Source organism: Scyliorhinus torazame, chromosome 2, assembly GCF_047496885.1.
Source record: "Scyliorhinus torazame isolate Kashiwa2021f chromosome 2, sScyTor2.1, whole genome shotgun sequence".
NCBI classification, from domain to species: domain Eukaryota; kingdom Metazoa; phylum Chordata; class Chondrichthyes; order Carcharhiniformes; family Scyliorhinidae; genus Scyliorhinus; species Scyliorhinus torazame.
The window spans coordinates 291,108,792-291,134,542 of record NC_092708.1 but is presented as its reverse complement, the minus strand read 5'-3'; the positions used below and the strand labels follow the sequence as shown (position 1 = coordinate 291,134,542).

General features: G+C 48.6%; 1 protein-coding gene across 2 annotated transcripts in view; it reads left to right on the top strand.

Annotated features, from left to right (window-relative positions):
* The window catches only part of LOC140399152 (myb/SANT-like DNA-binding domain-containing protein 2), a 43,562-nt gene extending 25,077 nt beyond the window's left edge, over positions 1-18,485 (top strand). The window contains exon 2 of one of the 2 annotated variants that reach the window (XM_072488413.1): positions 15,084-18,485. In XM_072488413.1, the coding sequence (XP_072344514.1) occupies positions 15,084-15,430 (347 nt within the window). In that variant the 3' untranslated portion in view covers positions 15,431-18,485. The remainder of the gene's footprint in view (positions 1-15,083) is intronic. The other variant, XM_072488422.1, reaches the window with a different exon arrangement.
* Positions 18,486-25,751: the final 7,266 nt, after the last annotated feature.

The following is a 25,751-nucleotide window of genomic DNA, read 5'->3' as shown; positions in this document are numbered from 1 at the left end:
ATTACTTTTCGTGACCCCTTCTAGCCCTCCTGACTCCTTGCTTAAGTTCCTTCCTACTTTCCTTATATTCCACGCAGGCTTCGTCTGTTCCCAGCTTTTTAGCCCTGACAAATGCCTCCTTTTTCTTTTTGACGAGGCCTACAATATCTCTCGTCATCCAAGGTTCCCGAAAATTGCCGTATTTATCCTTCTTCCTCACAGGAACATGCCGGTCCTGAATTCCTTTCTACTGTCACTTGAAAGCCTCCCACATGTCAGATGTTGACTTGCCCTCAAACATCCGCCCCCAATCTATGTTCTTCAGTTCCCGCCTAATATTGTTATAATTAGCCTTCCCCCAATTTAGCACATTCATCCTAGGACCACTCTTATCCTTGTCCACCAGTACTTTAAAACTTACTGAATTGTGGTCACTGTTACCGAAATGCTCCCCTACTGAAACATCTACCACCTGGCCGGGCTCATTCCCCAATACCAGGTCCAGTACCGCCCCTTCCCTAGTTGGACTGTCTACATATTGTTTTAAGAAGCCCTCCTGGATGCTCCTTACAAACTCCGCCCCGTCTAAGCCCCTGGCACTAAGTGAGTCCCAGTCAATATTGGGGAAGTTGAAGTCTCCCATCACCACAACCCTCTTGTTTTTACTCTTTTCCAAAATCTGTCTACCTATCTGCTCCTCTATCTCCCGCTGGCTGTTGGGAGGCCTGTAGTAAACCCCCAACATTGTGACTGCACCCTTCTTATTCCTGATCTCTACCCATATAGCCTCACTGCCCTCTGAGGTGTCCTCTCGCAGTACAGCTGTGATATTCTCCCGAACCAGTAGCGCAACTCCGCCTCCCCTTTTACATCCCCCTCTATCCCGCCTGAAACATCTAAATCCTGGAACGTTTAGCTGCCAATCCTGCCCTTCCCTCAACCAGGTCTCTGTAATGGCAACAACATCATAGTTCCAAGTACTAATCCAAGCTCTAAGTTCATCTGCCTTACCCGTAATACTTCTTGCATTAAAACATATGCACTTCAGGCCACCAGACCCGCTGTGTTCAGCAACTTCTCCCTGTCGGCTCTGCCTCAGAGCCACACTGTCCCTATTCCCTAGTTCTCCCTCAATGCTCTCACCTTCTGACCTATTGCTCCCGTGCCCACCCCCCTGCCATACTAGTTTAAACCCTCCCGTGTGACACTAGCAAACCTCGCGGCCAGGATATTTATGCCTCTCCGGTTTAGATGCAACCCGTCCTTATACAGGTCACACCTGCCCCGGAAGAGCTCCCAGTGGTCCAGATAATGGAAACCCTCCCTCCTACACCAGCTATTTAGCCACGTGTTTAGCTGCTCTATCTTCCTATTTCTAGCCTCACTGGCACGTGGCACAGGGAGTAATCCCGACATTACAACCCTCGAGGTCCTGTCTTTTAACTTTCTGCCTAGCTCCCTGAACTCCTGCTGCAGGACCTCATGCCCCTTCCTGCCTATGTCGTTAGTACCAATATGTACAACGACGTCTGCCTGTTTGCCCTCTCCCTTCAGGATGCCCTCTACCCGTTCGGAGACATCCTGGACCCTGGCACCAGGGAGGCAACATACCATCCTGGAGTCTCTTTCACGTCCACAGAAGCGCCTATCTGTGCCCCTGACTATAGAGTCCCCTATTACTATTACTCTTCTGCGCTTTGACCCTCCCTTCTGAACATCAGAGCCAGCCGTGGTGCCACTGCTCTGGCTACTGCTGTTTTCCCCTGATAGGCTATCCCCCCCGACAGTATCCAAAGGGGTATATCTGTTCGAGAGGGGGACAACCACAGGGGATTCCTGCACTGACTGCCTGCCCTTTCTGGTGGTCACCCATTTCTCTGCCTGCACCTTGGGTGTGACCACATTTACATAACTGCGATCTATGACGCTTTCCGCCACCTGCATGCTCCTAAGTGCATCCACTTGCCGCTCCAACCGAACCATGCGGTCTGTGAGGAGCTCCAGTTGGGTGCACTTTCTGCAGATGAAGCCATCCGGGACGCTGGAAGCCTCCCGGACCTGCCACATCTCACAGTCAGAGCACAGCACCCCTCTAACTGACTTTGCGTCAATTAATTAAAATTTAAATTAAAAAATTTTTATTTTTTTTTTTGAATTTCAAAGTTACTGTTGACTATCTGTTTCCTAACACTAGATTTCTAATAGAAATGCGAAAGCCAAATATAGTACTTTCCGATCTCTGGCTTAGATACCCCTCTAAATTATAATTAAGTAATTATGTTTAATTAGTTACCAATGCTCAATTTTTTTTTAAATTTAGAGTAGAATCCCAACCAGCCACTCAGGCCACAGCTTTTCTGTGATGTCACTTCAGTTTCCCCCCGACACACACAATTTGAAAAAGGTACAAAAGTAAAAATGAGTAAAAATCACTTACTTACCTTCTTAGTGTTAATAATAAAATATGGTACTTACCTCACACCAATGGGTTTTATTATTAGGTTAGAGGAGGAGGGCGGGTGGGAGACACTACACGTGTAGTGTCTCGGGTTTCCTCTCCACCAGAATTTATTGGTGAGGGTCTTCCCAGAAGTCCGCGGGTCGAACTTCCTGTTCTCGCCTTAAATACTAAAATATTTTTTTAAAACAGAAAAGAGGGACCGAAAACGGGACCAGGTAAGTGTTTTTAAAGGACAGACTTACCTCCCAGCAATCACTTCCGCACTGCCCCCGCTGAAATTGACTCACCAGCTCTTCTCCCGCCGAAATCGACTGGCCTGCCCCTGCAAAGACAAGTGTTTTCAAAGGACAGACTTACCTCCCAGCAATCACTTCCGCACTGCCCCCGCTGAAATCGACTCACCAGCTCTTCTCCCGCCGATGGGGGACTGTTGGCAGATGAGGTGTGCGGGTGGATCCGGAGGTGTATTCAAAGATACATGGAGGCCAACGACAATGGGGAGGTGCAGGTGGGGGTAGTCTGGGAGGCTCTGAAGGCGGTGGTTAGGGGAGTCCCCATTAGGGCCCATAGGGAGAAGAGAGAGAGGAGGGAGAGGGAGAGATTGGTGGGGGAGATATTAAGGGTGGACAGGAGCTATGCAGGGGCCCCCGAGGAGGGGCTGCTGAGGGAGCGACGAAACCTCCAAATGGAATTTGATCTATTGACCACGGGAAAAGCAGAGGAGCAGTGGAGGAAAATGCAGGGGGCGTTATATGAGTATGGGGAGAGGGCGAGCTGGATGCTGGCACATCAGCTTCGAAAGAGGGAGGCAGCGAGGGAAATTGGTGGAATTAGAGATAGAGGGGGGGATACGGTGCGGAGTACGGTGAGAATAAACAAGGTATTTAGGGACTTCTATGGGGATCTGTATAGGTCTGAGCCCCGGGGTGGGGGGGATGCGGCGATTCTTGGACCAACTGAGGTTCCCGAGGGTGGAGGAGGAGCAGGTGGCTGGTTTTGGGGCGCCAATCGGGCTGGAGGAGCTGGTTAAAGAATTGGGGAGCATGCGGGCGGGGAAGGCCCCGGGACCGGACGGGTTCCCGGTTCTATTTTACATAAAGTATGTGGACCTGCTGGGCCCGTTGCTGGTGAGAACTTTTAATGAGGTGTGGGAGGAGGGGACGCTGCCCCCGACAATGTTCCAGGCACTGATTTCGTTGATTTTGAAGCGGGATAAGGATCCATTGCAATGTGGATCGTATAGGCCATTTTCGCTCCTCAATGTCGACGCTAAGTTGTTGACGAAGGTTCTGGCTACGAGGATTGAGGACTGTGTCCCGGGGTGATCCATGTGGACGAGACTGGGTTTGTGAAGGGCAGGCAGTTAAACACGAATGTGCGGAGGCTCTTAAATGTGATCATGATGCCCTCGGTGGAGGGGGAAGCGGAGGTAGTGGCGGCTATAGACGTGAAGAAGGCCTTTGATCGGGTGGAGTGGGAGTAGCTCTGGGAAGTGCTTGGGAGGTTTGGGTTCGGGAAAGGGTTCATAAGATGGGTCAGGCTGTTATATAGGGCCCCAGTGGCGACTGTGGCTACGAACCGGCGGAGGTCGGAGTACTTTAGGTTGTACCGCGGAACGAGGCAGGGCCTTATCCCCCTTGTTGTTTGCACTGGCAATTGAGCCGCTGGCCATGGCACTGAGGGAGTCGAGGAACTGGAGGGGATTGGTCCGGGCGGGCGGGGAACGGGACGGACGACGACCGGGTGTCATTATATGCTGATGACCTGTTGTTACATGTTGCAGTCCCAGTGGAGGGGATGGCGGAGGTTATGCTGGTCCTTCGGGAGTTTGGGGACTTCTCGGGCTACAAGCTCAACGTGGGGAAGAGTGAGCTTCCGATACCTGGGGATCGAGGAAGCTCGGAGCTGGGGGGCCCTGCACAAGCTCAATTTGACACGGTTGGTGGAACAGACAGAGGAGGACTTCAAGAGATGGGATATGCTGCCACTCTCCCTGGTGGGTAGGGTGTAGTCAAGATGACGGTCCTCCCGAGGTTCCTGTTTGTGTTCCAGTGCCTACCCATCCTAATCCCCAAGGCTTTTTTAAAACGGGTGAGCAGGTGTATTATGGGATTCGTATGGGCGAATAAGACCCCGAGAGTGAAGAGGGTGTTTTTGGAGCGTAGCAGGGGCGGGGCGGGGCGGGGGGGGGGGGGGGGGGGGGGCTGGCCCTGCCAAATCTAAGTGGCTTTTTTAAAAAAAAAATATTTATTAAAGGTTTTCATAAAATATCAATAACAAAATGAGAAAGAAAAAAGAACACAATCTAAAAAAGCAACCCCCCCCCCCCCCGTACATAAATAATAAATTAACATTAACACCCCAACTTAACACACAGGTGTATACACCCCCTCAGACCTTCCAGTGTAAATAACATAAACAAAAATAAAGTAACCCCCCCCCCCGAGCTGCTGCTGCCATTGACCAATGTCTATCGTTCTGCCAGAAAGTCTAAGAACGGTTGCCACCACCTAAAGAACCCTTGTAGCGACCCTCTCAAGGCGAATTTCACCCTCTCCAATTTAATGAACCCTGCCATATTGCTGATCCAGGATTCCACGCTTGGGGGCTTCGCATCTTTCCACTGAAGGAGAATCCTTCGCCGGGCTACCAGGGACGCAAAGGCCAGAATTCCAGCCTCTTTCGCCTCCTGCACTCCCGGCTCCTCTGCCACCCCAAATATTGCGAGCCCCCAGCCCGGTTTGACCCTGGATCTTACCACCCGCAACACTGTCCTCGCTACGCCCTTCCAAAATTCCTCCAGCGCTGGGTATGCCCAGAACATATGGGTGTGATTTGCTGGGCTCCCTGAGCACCTAGCACACCTGTCCTCACCCCAAAGAACCGGCTCATCCTTTTCCCGGTCATGTGCAGCACCTTAAACTATGAGGCTGAGCCTCGCGCACAAAGAGGAAGAGTTCGTCCTCCCTAGGGTATCTGCCCACGTCCCCTCTTCGATTTCCTCTCCCAACTCCTCCTCCCACTTACCTTTCAACTCCACCACCGAGGCCTCCTCCTCCTCCTGCATCACCTGGTAAGTTTCTGAGATCTTCTCAACTCCCACCCACCCCTCCCGAGAGCACCCTGTCCTGTACTGTGTGTGGCAGTAGCCGCGGGAATTCCACCACCTGCCGTCTGGCAAACGCCCTTACCTGTAAGTACCTGAAAGTGTTCACCGGGGGGAGCCCGTACTTCTCCTCCAGCTCACCCAAGCTCGCGAACTTCCCGTCCACAAACAGGTCCCCCAACTTTTGTATCCCTGCCCTGTGCCACCCCAAAAACCCTCCACCTGTTCTTCCTGGGGCGAACCGGTGGTTCCCCCGTAATGGGGTCCACACCGAGGCCACAAGTCCACGCCGCCTCCACTGCCCCCAAATGTTGAGGGCCGGAGGGAGCGGCACAGTTGCCAGCGCCCCCAGACTCGTACCCACACAGGGCGCCGTCTCCAGCCTCTTCCATGCAGCCCCCTCCCCCTCCATCACCCACTTGCGCACCATTGGCGCATTGGCGGCCCAGTAGTACCCACAGAGGTTGGGCAGCGCCAGCCCCATCCCTACTCCGCTCCAGGAACACCCTTCTCACCCTCGCAGTCCCTCGCGCCCACACAAACTCCATAAGACTCCTTCGGGATAAACACTGGGAGACACTGGAACAGGAACAAAAGCCTTGGGAGCACCGTCATTTTGATCGACTGCACCCTACACCCAAGGACAGCTGCAACGCGTCCCACCTCTTGAACTCCTCCTCCATTTGCTCCACCAGCCTTGTAAAGTTAAGCCTATGCAAGGCCCCCCAGCTCCTGACCACCTGGAACCCCAAATATCTGAAGCTCCTCTCCGCCCTTTTTAGTGGGAGCTCGCCAATCCCCCTCTCCTGGTCCCCTAGCTGAACTACGAACAGCTCGCTCTTCCCCATATTGAGCTTGTACCCCGAAAAGTCCCCGAATTCCCTTAGGATCCTCATTACCTCTGGCATTCCTCCCACCGGGTCCACCACATACAGCAGCAGGTCGTCCGCATAAAGCGACACCCTATGCTCCTCCCCACCCCGCACCAACCCCTCCAGTTCCTCGACTCTCTCAGTGCCATAGCCTGGGGTTCAATCGCCAGTGCGAAGAGCAGGGGGGACAGGGGACACCCCTGTCTCGTCCCTCGGTGAAACCGAAAATACTCTGACCTCCTATTTGTGGCCACACTCGCCATCGGGACCTCATACAACAGCCTAACCCACCTGACAAACCCCTCCCCAAACCCGAACCTCTTCAGCACTTCCCACAGGTACCCCCACTCGACCCTATCGAAGGCTTTCTCAGCGTCTATCGCCACCACTATCTCCCCCTCCCTCGCCGGCATCATGATAACGTTCAAAAGCCTCCGCACATTCGCGTTCAACTGTCTCCCCTTCACAAACCCCGTCTGGTCTTCATGGATGATCTGCGGCACACAAGCCTCAATCCTCGTGGCTAAGATCTTCGCCAGCACCGTGGCATCTACATTTAGCAAGGAAATCAGTCTGTAAGACCCACATTGCAGGGGATCCTTGTCCCACTTCCGGATCAAGGAGATCAGTGCCCGGTACATCGTCGGGGGTAAATTAAGTCCCCTTACATTCCAGGTTATCAGCCGGATCGGGGGGCTACCCTCCCCCTAGCTATGATCCCTCCTCGGCCAGCCACGCGCCCGCACCCCACACCCGGCCCGTTCCCCACAGCGGCATACCCCCGTCTCGACCCCCTCCCACTCGCTCCAGCTCCTCCTTGACCATAGCAGCAACAACACGATTCTCTCCCCCCCCCGGCTAGGACCCATCCTAGCTGGTTTACTCCCTCCATTGCACTTCCGCAAGTCAGCTGAGTCCTGCTGACCCCGACCACTCCCGTCTCCCCTTCGACTCCTCCCATTGTGTGGCACACCCTCCTCTCCCGCTCCCCATCCACAGGCTCTCGCCCTCCCCCCTCCGTTCTATTCGCGGGAAACAATCCTCGCTTCCCCACCCCGGCCCCGACCCCCCCCCCCCCCCCCAGTCTTCGGCGCGGGAAAAAAGCCCGCTCTCTTCACCTACCAGGCCCCGCCATCAACCAAAACTGTGCCCAACCTGCCCCATCCACCCTCCCCAACCCAAAAGTGAAAAACACAGAGAAAAAGAAACCCAAAACAATGCAAAGGTTCCCCCTGAACAAAAAATAGGCATAACATATCCACCGCAGCCCCCAATCGCCCATCCTGACCCTCAGTCTGTGTCCAGCTTCTCGGCCTGAACAAAGGCCCACGCCTCCTCCGGAGACTCAAAATAATGGTGGCGGTCCTTGTAGGTAACCCACAGTTGTGCCGGCTGCAACATGCCAAACTTCACCCCCTTCCTGTGCAGCACCGCCTTCACTCGATTGTACCCGGCCCTCCTCTTCGCCACCTCCGCGCTCCAGTCCTGATGTATCCGAACCTCCTGGGATATTCAAACCTCTGCGTTCTCCCACCTGCTGCTCCTCTCCTTCTTGGCCCACCTGAGCACACACACCCGATCGACGAACCGATGGAACCGCACCAGCACCGCCCGCGGAGGCTCGTTAGCCTTGGGCCTCCTCGCCAACACTCTATGGGCTCCTTCCAGCTCCAGGGGCCCCTGGAAGGACCCCACTCCCATCAGCGAGTTCAACATGGTGACCACATAGGCCCCCACGTCCGGCCCCTACAGCCCTTCCGGGAGGCCCAGAATCCGCAGATTCTTCCGCCTCGACCGATTCTCCATCTCCTCGAACCGCTCCTGCCATTTTTTGTGGAGCGCCTCATGCGCCTCCACCTTTATCGCCAGGCCTAAGATCTCGTCCTCATTGTCAGAGATCTTTTGTCGAGCCTCTCGGATCGCCACCCCCTGGGCCGTCTGTGTCTCCAACAGCTTATCAATAGAAGCCTTCATCGGCTCTAGCAGGTCCGTTTTAATCTCTCTGAGGCAGCGCTGGATACCCTCCTGTTGCTCCTCCGCCCACTGCCTCCACGCTGCCTGGTCTCCGCCTGCTGCCATTTTGTCCTTCCCTCCCTTCTTCGGGTCCACCACCACCTTTTTTGTCGCCCCGCTCCTAGTTAAAGCCATATACTGATGGGGAGCTGTTATTAACACCTTCCCACACCGGGAAACGTCGAAAATGTGCCATTGGGGGCCCTGAAGAGCCCAAAAGTCCGTTTTTGCGGGAGCCGCCGAATGTGCGACTTAGCTCTGCATAGCCGCAACCGGAAGTCTCAAGAGGGAATCCTTTTGGCAGTGTTCGCTTCACCAATCTGCCCCAAAAAGTCTGTGGAAACTCCTGAAAAAGGTCTGAGAGTCCGTTCCAGACGGGACCTGCCGAATGCACGACCTACTCCTCCATGGCCGCCACCGGAAGCCTCGTCCCCGCTTCTTCAATGGCCTTAGTGAGATCTTTTCACAGTTGTTCCACTGCTGCTAGAATTCACCTTTAATGAAGGCCCTCAAGTCAGCTTGAAGCCTTTAAGCTTGCCCTTCCCCCGCCTGCATGCTGGAAGAGGCTTTTGTCTTTCCTGCAGCTCCAGCCAAATCTTTTACTGTTCCTGCCGGGTCTGGTAACCAAGAGATAAACCATTCCTGGGGGACGTGTCGGGGGAATGTTGCAGTCTTCTTCCCACACCGGGAAATGTTGAAAAAAACGCCGTTGGGGGCCCTGTAAAGAGCCCAAAAGTCCGTTCCAAGCGGGAGCTGCCGAACATGGGACTTAGCTCTGCATAGCCGCACCCGGAAGTCCCTCTATGTGGCTATTATTGGGCAGCTAATGTGGCGATGACCCGTAAGTGGGTAATGAAGGGAGAGGGGACGAGGTGGAAGAGGCTAGAGAGGTGGCGTCTTGTGTGGGTACGAGTCTGGGGGCGCTGGTGATGGCACCATTGCCGCTTCCACCGACAAGGTACACCACGAGTCCGGTGGTGGCGGCGACTCTGTGAAGATCTGGGGGCAGTGGAGGCGAGGTGGGGGCCTCGGTCTGGTCCCCGATACGAGAGAACCACAGGTTCGTTCCGGGTAGGTTGGATGGGGGGTTTCTGAGCTGGCATCGGGTTGGGATTAAAAGAATGGGGGACTTATTCATCGATGGGACTTTTGCGAGCCATGGGGCGCTGGAGGAGAAATTTGGGTTACTTCCCGGGAATGCTTTTAGGTACATGCAAGTGAGGGCGTTTGAGAGACGGCAGGTGAGGGAATTTCTGCTGCTCCCAGCACAAAGGATTTAGGACAGGGTGATTTCGAGTGTATGGGTTGGAGAAGGTAAGGTCTCGGCGATCTATCAGGAACTGCAGGAGGCAGAGGAGGCCTCAGTGGAGGAGTTAAAGGGTAAGTGGGAGGAGGAGCTGGATGACGATCTGTGGGCTGATGCCCTGAGTAGGGTTAATTCTTCCTCCTCTTGCACCAGGCTCAGCCAAATACAGTTCAAAGTTGTCCACAGGGCGCATATGACGGGCGAGGATAAGTAGGTTTTTTGGGGTGGAGGACAGATGTGTGAGGTGCTCGGGGTGCCCAGCAAATAACGCCCATATGTTCTGGACATCCCCGGTTCTGGAGGGGCTTTGCGAGGACTGTGTCCAAAGTGGTGAACACCCAGGTCAAGCCGAGCTGGGGGATAGCGTTATTTGGAGTATCGGACGAGCCGGGAGTGCAGGAGCCTAAAGAGGCCGGTATTCTGGCCTTTGCGTCACTGGTAGCCCGGCAGAGGATCTTACTAATGTGGAGGGATGCGAAGCCCCCAAGCGTGGAAGCTTGGATTAACGATATGGCAGGGTTCATCAAGCTGGAAAGGATAAAGTTTGCCTTGCGAGGGCCTGCAGGGGTTCTCCAGACAGTGGCAACCGTTCCTAGACTTTTTCGCGGAACGTTAGGTGGAGGTCAACAGCAGCAGCAACCCGGGGGAGAGGGGTGGGCGTTTGGTTTTTCTGTTTTGTTTAGGTTAGAGTGGGTCTCATGTAGAATTTTTGCTTGTTTTGTGCTTTTTTTATTTTTTTCTCTTCTGGTTGGAGTGTTTTGTTGAAAATTTGAATAAATATATATATTTTTTTAAAACAATGAGGTTGAGTTTCTTGGATTACAGGAAGATATGGGCGGAAAAGTGGCAGATGGAATTTAACCCTGAAAAGTGTGAGGAGATACACTTTGGAAGGAGTAATTTAACAATGAAGTATACTATGAAAGGTCTGACACTGGGAAGTTCCGAGGAATAAAGGGACCTTGGTGTGTTTGTCCATAGATCTCTAAAGGCAGGATTTTAAAAAAAATTTAGAGTACCCAATTCATTTTTTCCAATTAGGGGGCAATTTAGTGTGGCCAATCCACCTACCCTGCACATCTTTTTGGGTTCTGGGACCGAAACCCACGCAGACACGAGAAGAATGTGCAAACTCCTCACGGACAGTGACCAAGGGCTGGGATCGAACCTGGGACCTCAGCGTCTTAAGGCAGCAGTGCTAACCACTGCGCCACCATACTGCCCCTGGCAGAAGAGCAGGTTAATAGGGTGGTGGAAAAGGCATATGGGACACTCGCTGTTATCAATCGGGGCATCGATTATGAAAGCTGAGAGGTCATGATGGAGCTCTTTGGGGAGGCTGCAGCTGGAGTACTGTGTGCAATTCTGGTCGCCACATAGGAAGGATGTGATTGCACTGGAGGAGGTGCAGAGACGATTCACCAGGATGTTGCCTGGGACGGATCATTTACGTATGAAGAGAGGTTGAATAGGCTTGGGTTGTTTTCTCTGGAAAAGAGAAGACTGAGGGGTGACCTGATTGAGGCCTACAAGATTATGAGGGGCATAGACGGGGAGAAGCTGTTCTCCTTAATTGAAGGGTCAGTTACGAGGGGACACAAGTTCAAAGTGAGGGGTGGGAGGTTTAGAGGGATTGGAGGAAAAGCTTTTTTACACCGAGAGTGGTGATGATCTGGAATGCACTGCCTGGGAGGGTGGTAGAGGCGGGATGCCTCGCATCCTTTAAAAAGTACCTGGATGAGTACTTGGCACGTCATGACATTCAAGGCTATGGGCCAGATGCTGGCAAGTGGGATTAGATGGGCAGCTCCGGGCCTTTCATGCGTCAGTGCAGATTTGATGGGCCAAAGGGCCTCTTCTGCACTGTAGGATTCTGTGAACCGAAGACCTTCTTCCTCATAATTAACCTCTCTGCCAATCTTCGTGTCATCTGCAAACGTACTTATCATTTCCCCCCCGCCTCCCCATTCTCACCTACACTATACTATTATTCTATGTTGCCTGGGATGGAACATTTGAGTTTTGAAGTGAGGCTAGATAGACTCGGGTGTTTTCTTTAGAGCAGAGAAGGCTCTGTTGGAGGTGTATAGGATTATGAGGGGTATGGACAGGGTGGATCGGAAATAACTTATCCCCTTAGTTGAGGGGTCAATAGCAAGGGGGCATAGTTTTATGGTGAGGGGCAGGAGTTTTAGAGGGGACTTGGAGGGAAATGTTTTCATCCAAAGAGTGGTAGGAATCTGGAATGCACTGCCTGGGAGGGTAATAGAAGCGGGAAACCTCAGCCTTTTAAAAGGTACGTGGATGAGCACTTGAAATATCATTACATTCAAGGTTATGGGCCAAGTGCTGGAAAGTGGGATTAGTGCAGATTTAGTGTAGTTTTGTAGGTGCATACTTGGTGGACGAATGACATTTTTTTTTTAAAATATAAATTTAGAGTACCCAATTCCCCCCCCCCCCCCGCCCCCCCATGGCATTTTGTTTTCATGCCATTTTGTTGTAGTGTTGAGGAAGCAGGGAGTTTGTAGAAGGAGCTGGACAATCTGGGACAGTGGGCAATGAAGTGGCAGGTGGAATACAGCGTGGAAAAGTGTGAGGCAATGCACTTTGGTAGGAAGAATGGAGGCATAGACTATTTTCTAAATGGGAAAAGGCTACGGAAATCAGAAGCACAAAAGGGTCTTAGAGTCCTAGTTCAGTATTTTCTTCAGGTTAACTTACAGGTTAAGTTGGCAGTATGAAAGGCAAATACAATGTTAGCATTCATGTTGAGAGGGTTGGAATACCAAGGGCAGAGGACAGCACTGTGGCGCAGTGATGAGCACTGCTGCCTCACGGCGCCGAGGTCCCAGGTTCGATCCTAGCTCTGGGTCACTGTCCGTGTGGAGTTTACACATTCGTCCTGTGTTTGCGTGGGTTTCGTCCCACAACCCAAAGATGTGCAGGGTAGGTGGATTGGCCGCACTAAATTGCCCCTTAATTCGAATCAATGAATTGGGTACTCTAAATTTATATATTTTTTAAAAGAGTACAAGGGCAGGGATGTACTGTTGAGGCTGTATAAGGCTCTGGCCAGACCCCATGTGGAATATTGTGAGCAGTTTTGAGCCCCGTATCTACGGAAGGATGTGCTGGCCCTGTGGAGGGTCGAGAGGCGGTTCACAAGAATGAACCCCGGAATGAAGGATTTGTTATGTGAGGAGCGGTTGAAGACTCTGGGTCTGTACTCAATAGAGTTTAGTAGGATGTGAGGGGATCTCATTGAAACATACAGAATACTTAAAGTGAACATGGAGAGGATGTTTCCATTTTAGGAGAAACACTAACCCGAGGGCACAGCCTCAGACTGAAGGGACAATCCTTTAAAACCGAGATGAGGAGGAATTTCTTCAGCCAGAGGGTGGTGAATCTGGAACTCTTTGCCGCAGAAGACTGAGATAGATAGGTTCTTGATTAATAAGGGGATCAAGGGTTATGGGGAGAATGGGGATGAGAAACATATCAGCCATGATTGAATGTGGAGCAGACCGATGGCCTAATTCTGCTCCTATGTCTTATGGTCTAATTGGTGAAGATGGCTATGTCTGAACTCTATATCCAAGTTGAATGCAATTTGTTTTTTTCTTTAAATCTCTTTATTGAAATCATATTCTGAATTCATGTAAAGTTACTCCTCAAGCTATTTAAAACAATTAAAATGACCTCTTTCAGAATTGGCTTTTCAAGCATTAGGTTTTGTAATCCACAATCAGGTTATTGGTTAATACTTTGTTAGCTGATTGGATCAATGGTGTTTACATTGGTGGCCTCTTACAGTTGGACCCATATGTGACTGGAAATGTCGACCTGTGAAGACCTTCATGATGGATATTTTTGCGTCCAAAGAATCTGTATATGGACACATTCCAACATGTAAACAGAGGGGAAGTGTAAGGCAATCATGTTTATGTAGTCACACATTAGTCAATATGAATGACTTGAGAAGTACTGAGATGGCCATGATAGTTGATCTTCAAACAATAGTAAGTTCAGATAAGTGCCGACATACCTTGATATTTTAGGTTTGTTTGTTATGCACCTCCTTAGTCACACAATGACTAAGCGCTAAGTGATTAGTTATTTAATGGTGGTATTTTTAAATGGGTGCAGGAATCTAAAGAACACCCACCTGAACCATTTTAATTACTTTTTTGTGGAACAAATCCTTTAAAACCAAGAGGCAAAGGGTATGAAAAGGAGAAACATGGCTCTTATATCAAAATATTGAGGGGAATGTTTTTCAACATAACCTCATGACTCAGGTGAAATCCAATAAACATTAAGGCTGTTGGCTGTTTACTGTGATCAATGGTATGCACAACAATATGTAATATATTGTCACATATTCTCTTATGAAATGGCTGTAACAGATGTTTTCTTGCTTTCAAATCCCTCCATAGCCTCAGCCGCCCCCATCTCTGTAATCTCTTGTCCCAGAAATATTGATACTCTTCTAATTTTGAGCATTCCTGGTTTTAATCGCTTCACTTTGGTGACTGCGCTTTCAGCTGCCAAAGCCCTAAGCTCTGGAATCTCCTCCCTAAAGTTCTCTTATCTCTGTTTCCTCTTTAAGACGCTCCTTAAAACCTACCTCTTTGCCAAATGTTTGGGCATATGCCCTAGTATATTCTTAAGTGACTTGGTGGCAAATTTTACTTGATAATACTCCGATGAAACACCTTGGGATGTTTGATTAGATTAAAAGTGCTATATAAATAAAAGTTATTGTTTAAACTGCCCATTGGAAAATTGCAGACTGTATTTGGGAATAGGGCTAAAATCCTATATAAAGACAGCTAACTGAATGACAACAAACTACTTTTTGAAAACTCAAAAGCTTCCTCTTTATAAATTGATAATAAATTATTTAAAATTCAGGTGCTTAGTTTATAAATTGGCAAAAAAAAACTTTTATTTGAAATTCAGCATCAAATTATTACCCCATTAGTTCATTTTAGCAGAACTACAAAGAAGGTAGGTGAGTATTGAAGGATGTGTCTCCCAGCTACCATGGTGTCCTTGAACTTGCTTGATTGCCTTTTGAAATCCGGGTTTTCCAAGAATGGCCTAATTTCTTTCATCTCTCCAAGGGGATTGTGGAGTTCCACAAGACAGAGGCCATGGTGTATCGAAGTTAAGTTGTGACAATTTAGAACAGGCTTTGTAGAACATCTGGTCTTTTCCAGATCTTTGTTTAGTATCATGAACAAAATAAGACTTGCGTGTTAGTTTTGCATAGCCCGTTTGGTTCAGTGGGATATGTTTCAAATTTGTTGGTTGTTTTTTTTTTTTGTTGCTCCCTAGCTCCCCGTGTGCGACGTGCCCATTCCTCTGTGCCACTTACACCTCAGCCCAAGAAAGCGAAGAAGCACTCACTGGAGGACATAATGGATGGTATGATGGAGAAGTTCATTCGCTACAGTGAAGCTGCTGATGAAAAATTTCTTCGTTACATGGAGGCATCAGAAGAACGATTTGCTCGTCTTGAACAACTACGCATGGAAATGGAGGAAAGGATGAGACAAAGTGATAGAGAACATGAAGCTCGTGTTTTATTCATGTTGGGACAGATGATGGGCCATAATATGGCTGACTTTCCCTCCACATCGTCAACTGCTGAGGGTGAAATAACTGAAAGGAAAGTATTTTAGGTCACGGTTAAATTCACTGTCAAACAGTTGTATCTTTGTAGCGTATTTTTATTTTATACACAGTATGTTTTCTGATGTGACTGCGTACAGGTTCATAACCAAAATATTTTTTAATTGTTGGTAAGCTTGCATGTTGAGTGGTAAACAATTTTGTTTGGAAAACTATTTGGAGCAATCGCTCAACAGTAAACCTGCCATCTCTTTGTCGGCTAATTTCTGGGGTGAGGGGACTGCCTGTGAATGGTTTCAATGCAAAAATCTACATGATGTCAGGAGGAAATATTTGTAGCATTGCTAAGATAGCACAAGAGTTAGGACTTCAAAAATAAGATAACTATAAAATCAATCTCTAATGTTCTTTCATATAGCCCTAAGAAATAGATAAGACTATGGCGATCATATGACCCAGTGTAATATTTCCAATCTGTATGATGGAAAATGTTGCATTAAGTCCACTGCCCTGCCATCATTTTTCCCCCTTTATTTCACAACACAGAAGTGGTTTGCTGCAGCACAGCCAGTCATGCATTCTATTGTTTCCCTCACAGCAATTACTATTAGTGTGCAATGCACTTAGCAGTTCTTCAAAAAAATGGAAGTGTTACAACACTATATTAGAGCAGTGTTCCATATTGAGTAATATGGAATTTGGTACAGTATTTTGTATAACTGAATCTTAACACCATGAAGTGTGAACGAGTGAATGTTTTTTTTTAAATTAAATGTGTATGTTATCTGTTTTCTTTAGCATTCCAGTTTTAGTAAATGGACTCAACATGGCCTTAATGGGACCTTTTCCCTTGCTGTGTTGAATGGCATCTGCTCGGACCAGAATGTTCACAAATTGCCATTACTTTTAACGGAGGATCCAGCCTTCTGTTACCTACAGAGCAATAGCTATTTGTTTCTATTTTTAAGAAATGTAATTCTTAATATTTTTAAGTGTCACTTTTACAGAGTCACCTTACTTTGATTTTTAATTTTTAAATGATATTAGAAGTTCTGAGTAATTAGTTTGAATTTATGCTGAATTAGCCACAGATAATGATGTGCATTTGATTTGAGATGCATGCATTTAAATATTGGCCATTGTGAAATTAAATGGAGTTAATGCCGCTTTATAAAAGAATTAGTAGCTCCCAGGGACTGGTAATGAAAGGTTTAAATGTTTTACCCCAAAAAACAAATACAACTGTGTTTCTTGACAAGAAGGGAGTGTTGTCTCGCCAACTGTAGTTAGAAGGAATTACAGTTGAGCAGTTCTGTCCAAATTCAGGTACTCTTGACAAGAAACCTAAAAGCCTTAAACATGATTGGTCGATGGCGATTTCTCACACAGATATCATTTGTAAATGAATCTGTCAGCATGTGAATCAGAGGTGCTAGTTATGAACTATATTTTCTCACAATTTACTCTTCGTAAATATTACTAGATTAAGGTATTGAATACAATTAAACTGAAAAAGATCATGTTAACTGGTTACTCGGATAGGACAGTTTGAGTTTGATTACTAACCCCTCCTGGTTAAAAGTATGCTTCATTTCTTAGAAGATGCAAATGTTAAAACATCTTAATACTGGTAATTACAACTTGTGTGCAGAAACAGGTGCATATTTTAAAACTGAGTTTCTGTTTATCGGTTGTTTTAGCTTGTTTACTTAATTACTGTAATTTCATGCCAATAGGTTTCAGTCTGTATACGTATTCTATATCGTTCCCTTTATAGATATTTTCTACCTACAGGAATTCTTGTTAAATCGCAGAGAAGTTATGATCTCTGTGGAGACCGGAACTTTTAAAAACTTCCAGTTAATAGCTAAAAAGATGGTACAACTTGATTTTCATATTAACTGTAACAAACAGACTAAAAGCACCATTAATGAAACACTTTTTGTGGACAACGTCCACCTTAAATTGTAAAACAGAAACTTAAATGCAACCAAAAATCATACCTCGCAAATACTTTGTTCTTTAAGTAATCGTCAATTCTCCTGGAATCAGTAATTCTTAACTCCCAGGCTGTTCTTATCTTTTCTCAACCTGGGAGCTTTTAAAGTCTCTTTCAAAGTGAGGCTTTTCACCGAGATTATTCCTCCAGCACAAGATAGGCAAATTTTCCAGCTTTGTTTTAACTCCTCATGAACTTTGTCTTTTCAATCAGAACTCCACCTCCTATCCGCATTACTGCTTGGTGAACCACCGTATCTTGCCACCTATATCTGCTCTGCAATTCCCGGAACTTGGCAGACTAATATTGCCTTTTGAGTTTTCAAAGATATCTTAAACCCTTATCCTTCCAAAGCTATCTCCATGGCAACATGAATCACACAGGCCTTGTATCTAGGTGGAACTGCTGATTAGCTATCCTTGAGACCCCAACTCGCTTTAATCTTGGAAGTTAATGCAAGGTTTAAAGCACAACTGATTACAAGCTGACGTTCTCAACATTTTTCTGAGACTTTGGAGACTCTCAGTTTATCCAATGTTAGTAAACAAGCTGCTGCCATTGACCTCAAGTGTAAACCTTGCACCTTCTTCCCAGTAGCACAATCTGGGCCCCTTTAACCTCTAACAATCAAACCATTCAGGCTTGCTGTCAGGCAAACTTCAAAACATGACCCCCTTCACTTTACCTTGTATTGAACGCACAGTCCCAAACTTCATAATTGCAAAGCCATTTTTGTTTGCTATCTTAACCATGCAAATTGAAGATTACCACTCCCTTTGACACATTTCTATTTTTTGCTGAAGTTTGCAGTGACTATTTTGACCATGTAGATTGAAAAGGGTTAAAAAAGAACAATCCAGATGTCCAAGTTATAAATATAATTCAATTATCATTTAAGAAAAGAAACAAGTTCTGGTGAGTATGTTGAGTGCACAATTCATTTGAACTTTGAACAATGGAAATGAATGATCAATCCCACAAACTGTGAATAGACCACTTCCCACAGTGGGGGAGGAATCCTTTCTCTTTCACTCTGAAGTATTTTTTACAATTTTGTACCGTAGAATAGATTGTTACTGAAGTAAAATAAAAGCTTACTGTTGAAATTTGGTTTCACAGTGTGATCCATTTTCAGAATGTAGACATCATGCAAAAGGCTAACGTCAATCTTAGAGGGAGGAATAACAAAGAGGGTGGGGGGGGCAACATTTTTCCTAGTTTGAGTTTATCTTGATAAAATAACAGAGATGCATTGCGTAGTGTTTTTTGCCGTGATTCTGGGAGTAAAGAAATGGATGATTTGGGAGCGCAACTACTCCAATTCCAATAATGTAAGTGACCAGGAGGTCTGAGATATTATTAGCAAAATGTTTGATTGTTTCTCTGTGACTTTTGTTTCTTCACTTGCATAATCCCATAGATCTAATTTTTTTTCTCGTGTCTTAATTGTATTTATTCCACAGTACAGAGATACGAGTAAGTGGCCTGATTTCAGGCCCTTAATTGCTTTGGTTTTTTAAAAAATATTTTTTAATTCTACATTTTCCTTTAAACAGTTACACCCCACCCACAAACAGTAAACGGTAACAAATACAAAATCAATCCCCTTAACAATACCAATGATCCCATCCTCCCACCACCCCAAACAACTGCCCACCTGTTAATATATGCATCCAATAAACCAAACCCTCCCACGGTGGAAACAAAACACAAAGGAGAAAAAGAAAAAGGAGTCCGGGACCGCCCATGGTCACCATTGACCTATAGAGTCCACTCCCCCCCCCCCCCCCCCCCCCCCACACTCAACGCCATCCGGCCTCTGAAAGAGTACTGTACATGATACCCAAGAGTTTTACACCCCCCCCCCCCCCCCAAGTCTCCAGCTCCTCCCATCCACTGCCTCTTGTAAAACTCCTCCTCCCAACCTCAGTTCCTTCCCCCCAACTTTCCACCCCGGCTAGACCACTCGGACCCTGTTCTGCCAGGCTCCGATGGCCGCCGCCCCTTCTCCCACCTCACTCCCGTTCACTGGCCGGCTTAAACCGGCCAGCGTGGAGGCCCCCGCCCGGGTCCCTTTCCCACTTGCCTGGCCCTAGGAAAGCCCAGAGATCCCCTTCTAGCACACACACCCCGCATATCCGCCTACACCCCAAAGAGCCCTCATTTCGAGTGAAAGTCCCATCCTTTCCCTTGTCCAAATATATACAACATTGGCTCCTTTAGCCCCTACACCCACACGCAGTGAAACAAAAAAGAAGAAAATACAGTCATGAGGTTACATCAGCGCATGGCCATTTCTCAATTTTTCAGTTCTGCCACAGTCCTTCTGCTTTCGCAAACTCCTCCGCTGCTTCCGCCGTTCCAAAATAAAAGTCCCTGAGCTTATAAGTCACCCTCAGCTTCGCTGGATATACAATGCCGCACTGCACCTTGCTAATGTACAGTGCCCTCTTCACCCGGTTGAAGGCAGCCCGCCTCCTCGCCAGCTCCACCGTAAAGTCCTGGTATACACGTATACCAGCTCCAGCCCACTACACCACCCGCTTCTGCTTGGCCCAGCGCAGGACCTTCTCCTTCGCACTTAACCTACGGAAGCACAGAGTCACTGCCCTTGGCGGCTCACTCGCCTTTGGTACAGACCTCCACGACCAATGAGCCCGATCCAGTTCATATCGGGAGGGATCCTCCCCCTCCCCCAACAATTTTGCCAGCATCGTGGCAAAATACTCAGTCGGCTTCGGTCTTTCAACTCCTTCGGGCAGCCCCACGATCCTCAAATTCGGTCGCCTGGATCTGTTTTCCAGGTCTTCCATTTTTCCTCGCAGATCCTTGTTAGTGTCCATCACCTTCCGCATCTCCTTCCCCATCGAGTCAAGTTGATCACCGTGCTGCAATAACGTCTCCTCCACTTCCTTCAGCGCCTCCCCTTGTTCTCGCACCTCCGCCACTGCGCTCGCCACCACCGTCATCACCGGGGAAATCGCCGCCTCCACCAGCGCACTCAAAACCTCCCTCATCTCCTTCCTCACTGACTCCATGCATTTTGCAAACTGCCTTTCGAATTCCGCAGCCATCACCTTAGTTATTTCTTCAGCCGTAAGCAATGCGGCCTCCCCTGGTGCTCCAGCCTCCATTTTCTTTACTGACCCCGCGGTGACCTTTCTCCTCTCCGACGGACTTTCAGCCGCTTTTTCCACGGTCGTTTTTTTTCCTGGTCTTCAACATTCCCCTCCTCTGTGCTGTCTCTCGACTTTTACTGCCTTCGGTGGCCCTAGGACCAAGCGTTAACCCCCGACAATGCCGTTCCCGAACGGGAGCCCTCCAACGCGCGGCTGCCTCCCGCCCGCCGTCACCGGAAGTCCCTTAATTGCTTTGTTGAGTGATTCTTCAGAAATTAGTCTGGGTTGAATCCAGTTTCTAGACAGCTGGCCTGAGATGGTTATCTGTCTGTCAGGCAATTGGAAAAAAAAAAATCTGTGTTAATGGACTGAGTTACAGGTAAGATGCCCCGAACAAACTATGCACATGTTTCATTTTATTTCTTTATGTTCACATTTTTAATCTGATTTCCTCACTTGAGTTTCTTTTGTTCTACTGTTCCTTTCCTTTTTAAAAAAAAATGTATTTTATTCCAAACATGTGTAGAAAACAGCAACATGTACAACAATACACTCTACAAACTCAGAACACAGTTTGTACAATTTTAGCCCAGCCCCCATATCGACGAACAGTTCCTCAAACATGAACAACCCTGAACATGTCTTGAAGCCCTCCACTGAGCCCCTCAACTCAAATTTAGTCTTTTCCAATTGGAGAATATCGGTACAGCCAGGCCGCCACCCCCGGCGGCGTATCCGACCTCCAATTCAATTCAGCAAGATCCTTCCGGCAATTAGTGAGGCGAAGGCCACAACATTGGTCCCCTCCCCTCCATCAGCTTTGGCACTTTCAATACCCCAAAGGTTGCAAACATTGGGCTTGACCACCCCCACAATCTTAGATGATGTCCCAAACACCACTTCCCAGTATCTCTCCAGGTTCTAGCAACCCCAGAACATGTGCACACGATTCGCCAACACTTGTTGCATCCCTTGGAAGAACCCACTCATCCTCCCTGGATCATATGTACCCTGTGCACTACCTTGAACTGAATCAAGCTCATCCTCGTGCAGGAGAAGGTTGAATTTACACTATGCAGGGGAGCACGGTGGCCTAGTGGTTAGCACTGCTGCCTCACGGCACTGAGGCCCCAGGTTTGATCCCGGCTCTGGGTCACTGTCCGTGTGGAGTTTGCACATTCTCCCCGTGTCTGCATGGGTTTCGCCCCCATATCCCAAGAATGTGCAGAGTAGGTGGATTGGCCACGCTAAATTGCCCCTTAATTGTAAATAATAATTGGGTAATCTAAATTTAGATTTAAAAAAAAAAAAAAGAATTTACACTATGCATTGCCTCACACCACAGTCCCCAGCCGATTTCCCCCCCCCCCCCCCCCCCACTTTACCTCGGCACCTTCCCTGCCCATACAAACTCCAAAATCACTGCCTGCAATTTCCGGAAGAAGGCTTGGGGAGAAAGATCAGGAGGGTCTGGAAAACTAGGTCTGGCAGCACGTTCATCTTTACCCTCCCTGCCTATGTCAGGTGTGATGTCTCTTAAAATCCCCCCCAATCTCCTTCACCAATGCTGTCAAATTTCACCTGTGCATCGTAGCCCATTCCTTTGTCACCTGAATCCCCAAATACCTGAACCTTTCCGTAGTTACCTTAAAAGGGCAACACCCCCAAGTTTGCCCCCCCCACCCCGCCGCATGCAACGGAAACACCTCGCTCTTCCCGACATGTAAATTTTACCCAGAGATGGCCCAAAACCTCTTCAATATTTCCATAATCCTACCCATACTCCAGTGGGTCCGACACAAACAACAAGCGATCGTCCACGGACAATGACACCCGGTGCTACCTGTTCCCCCTCACAATCCCCTGCCACTTCACTGATCCCCCAAGGGTCATCGTCAAGGGCTTTATCGCCAGCAACAGCGGACACCCCTGTCTCGTTCCCCTGTGCAGTCCAAAACTTCATGAACTCATCTCATTTGTAAGTACATTTGCCACCGGGGCTACATACAACAGACGTACCCATGCTACAAACTTCAGGCCAAACCCAAACCTATCCAAGATCTCAAATAAATACCCCCACTCCACCCGATCAAAGCTTTCTCAGCATCCATACAGATAATAACCTCCAGCATCGGCCCCGCTGATGGAGTTCGAACCACATGTAACAGCCTCCTGATGTTACTATAGAGCTGCCTGCCCTTCACAAAACCTGTTTGACCCTCAGTAACCACCTTTGGCACACATCCCTCCATCCTCCCAACCACTAACTTAGTCAACATTTTCACATCTGTGTTCAACAACGGATCCTTCCTCTTCTTTGGGATTAGCGTGATCGATACCTGTGTCAGTGTCTCTTGCAGCCCACCCTTCTCCAATACCTCACTACCAACATCCCGAACACATGCGGTACCAACTCTGCCGCAAACGCCTTGTGAAAGTGCCACAAAGACATCCCGCCCTGGAGCTTTCCACGACTTCATCTCCCTAATGCTGTCAATCACCTCCCTCAGCACCAGCGACTCCTCCAAAGCCTGCCTCCTCTCTCCCTCCAACCCATCTAAAAACTGTCTCCATATCCCCTTCCTCTCCACCTGGCTCGACCCTGTACAGCTTCTTATAGTACCCCCGAACACCTCCCCAGCTCTGAAACTACCTCCCCCTTCTCTACTCGCACCCTTCGAATTTCCCTGGATGCAGTCAGCCTCCGCAGCTGGTGGGCCAGCATTTGGCTCGCCTTCTCTCCATATTCATATTGCGCCCTCCATAGCTGCCCCATCGCCTTTCCCATCGTCAACCTTTCGAACTACCCCTGCAACCTCTTCCTCTCCGCCAACAGCTCTTTAGTGGGAGCCCCCAAGTATCTCCTGTCCACCTCGACTAATCTTGTCCGCAACCGTCCATGCTCCTCCCTCCTCCTCCTATCCCTATGCGCCTTGAACAAAATAATCTCCCCTCGGACCACCATCTTCAACGCCTCCCAGAACGTGGCCGCTGACACCTCCCTATTCTGATTCAGCTCCATGTAATCCCCAATCACCGACCTCACCTTTTCACAAAACCCCTCATCTGCCAGAAGACCCGAATCCAGCCTCCATCCCGGCCTCTGCACTTGCCCCGAGCTAAGCCTCACCTCCAGCCAATGCGGCGCATGATCCAAAATCACGATTCCTGCAGACTCCGCCCCCACCAGCCTATCAACACCGCTCGACTCACCACAAAGAAATCAATTCCCGTAACAGCCTCCCCGAACAGGCGCCGGAAGGTGGCGACTAGGGGCTTTTCACAGTAACTTCATTTGAAGCCTACTTGTGACAATAAGCGATTTTCATTTCATTTCATTTTTCATTTCAATTCCCGTAAAAACACCATATACATATGAGAGAAGAAGGAAAAAAAGAACAGTACAGCACAGGGACGGGCTCTTCGATCCTCCAAGCCTGGTCCAATTACGTGTCATATCTAGACCAACCGCCTGTATCCTTCTATACCCCGTCTGTTCATGTGTCTATCCAGATAAGTTTTAAAGGTTACTTAAACTTAGAACTCCCCGAAGAAAAAACTCCAATCTTTGCAGATATACTATAGGATTAACATTACCGAGGGATCTGGCCGTGCAGGTCCACAGGTTCCCGTAACAGCCTCCCCGAACAGGCGCCGGAATGTGGCAACTAGGGGCTTTTCACAGTAACTTCATTTGAAGCCGACTTGTGACAATAAGCGATTTTCATTTCATTTTCAGTTCCCTAAAAGCGGCAACACAGGTGGCCAAGGTGATTAAGAAGGCATATGGCAAGCTTGCCTTCATCAGCCAGGGCAGTACAGAAGTTGGGAAATCATGTTGCAGCTATATAAAATCTTGGTTAGGCCGCATTTGGAGTATTACTTGCAGTTCTGGTCACCACGTTATCAGAAGGATCTGGAAGCTTTGGAGAGTGTGCAAAGAAGGTTCACCAGGATGATGCCTGGTCTCAAGGGTGTTGGCTGTGAGGTTGAATAAACTAGGATTATTTTCACTGGAAAGACGGAGGCTGAGGGGAGACCTATAGAGGTCTGCAAAATTATGAGAGGCGTAGACAGGATGGATCATCAGAGGCTTTTTCCAAGAGTGGAAGTGTCAATTTTCAAGGGGACACCAGTTCAAGGTGAGAGGAAGAAAGTTTAAGGGAGGTGTGCAGGGTACGTTTTTCACGCAGAGAGTGGTGGGTGCCTGTTACGCGCTGTCAGAGGATGTGGTGGAAGCAGATAAATGAGCAACATTTAAGAGGCATCTGGGTGGATACATGAATAGGAAAGAAATAGAGGGATACGGACTGGGTAAGAGCAGAGGTTTTTTTTTTAGTTTGGAATCATGATTGGCACAGGCTTGGAGGGCTGAAGGGCCTGTACCTGTGATGTACTTTTCTTGTTCTTTTTATAGCTCCTCCATCTCACACCAACTCTCCGTTCTTCCCCAGTTTATAGTCCCTTATAAAGTCATTGGCTTCTTCTGGCGTTTCAAAATAATACTCCCAGCCTTCAAATGTGACCCACCATTTCGCTGGGCACAAAACCCTAAACCGAATCTTCCTTCGGTACAACACCGCCTTGGCCTGTTGAATCCAGCATGCCTCTTTGCCTGCTCCTCACCAATGTCGTGGTATATTCGGACATGATTCACCTCCCATTCACAGTCTCGCTTCTCTTTTTCTACAAACTTGTGCAATCACACCATCGCCGCCCGCTGCGGCCCCCCAGCTCTTGGCTTCTGCCTTAGAGACCTATGGGTCCTGTCCACCTCTGGGGCCTTGTCCAGCACCCTCTTCTCCAACAGCCCGGCCAGCATTGCCAACACATATTTTGTGGTGTTCGTTCCTTCCACTCCCTCTGGCAGACCCACAATTCGCAGGTTCTGCTGCCTGGACCTGTTCTCCTGCTCCTTGACCTTCACTCTCAGTGACTTGCATAGATCCCCGCCTCCAGGGACACAATCTGATCGCTGCTCTGGTCAGGCACCACTTTCTCCACCTCTAATATCGTCGCCTCTCTCAAGGTACTTTTCTATGTCGTTCATCGATCCTCGCAGAGATGCTACTGCTCCCTCGATGTCCTTCGACCAGTCGCCATGCATCTCCTTCCTTTGCTGGCGAAATTCATCTTTGATGAAGGCCATCAACTGTTTCATCTGGGGCTTTCCCACTAGCGACAACACTTTCCCCTCCGCCATTCTCGCAATTGTTTTTGCGCCACAGGTCCCCTCCAACTCATTAGCCAGGT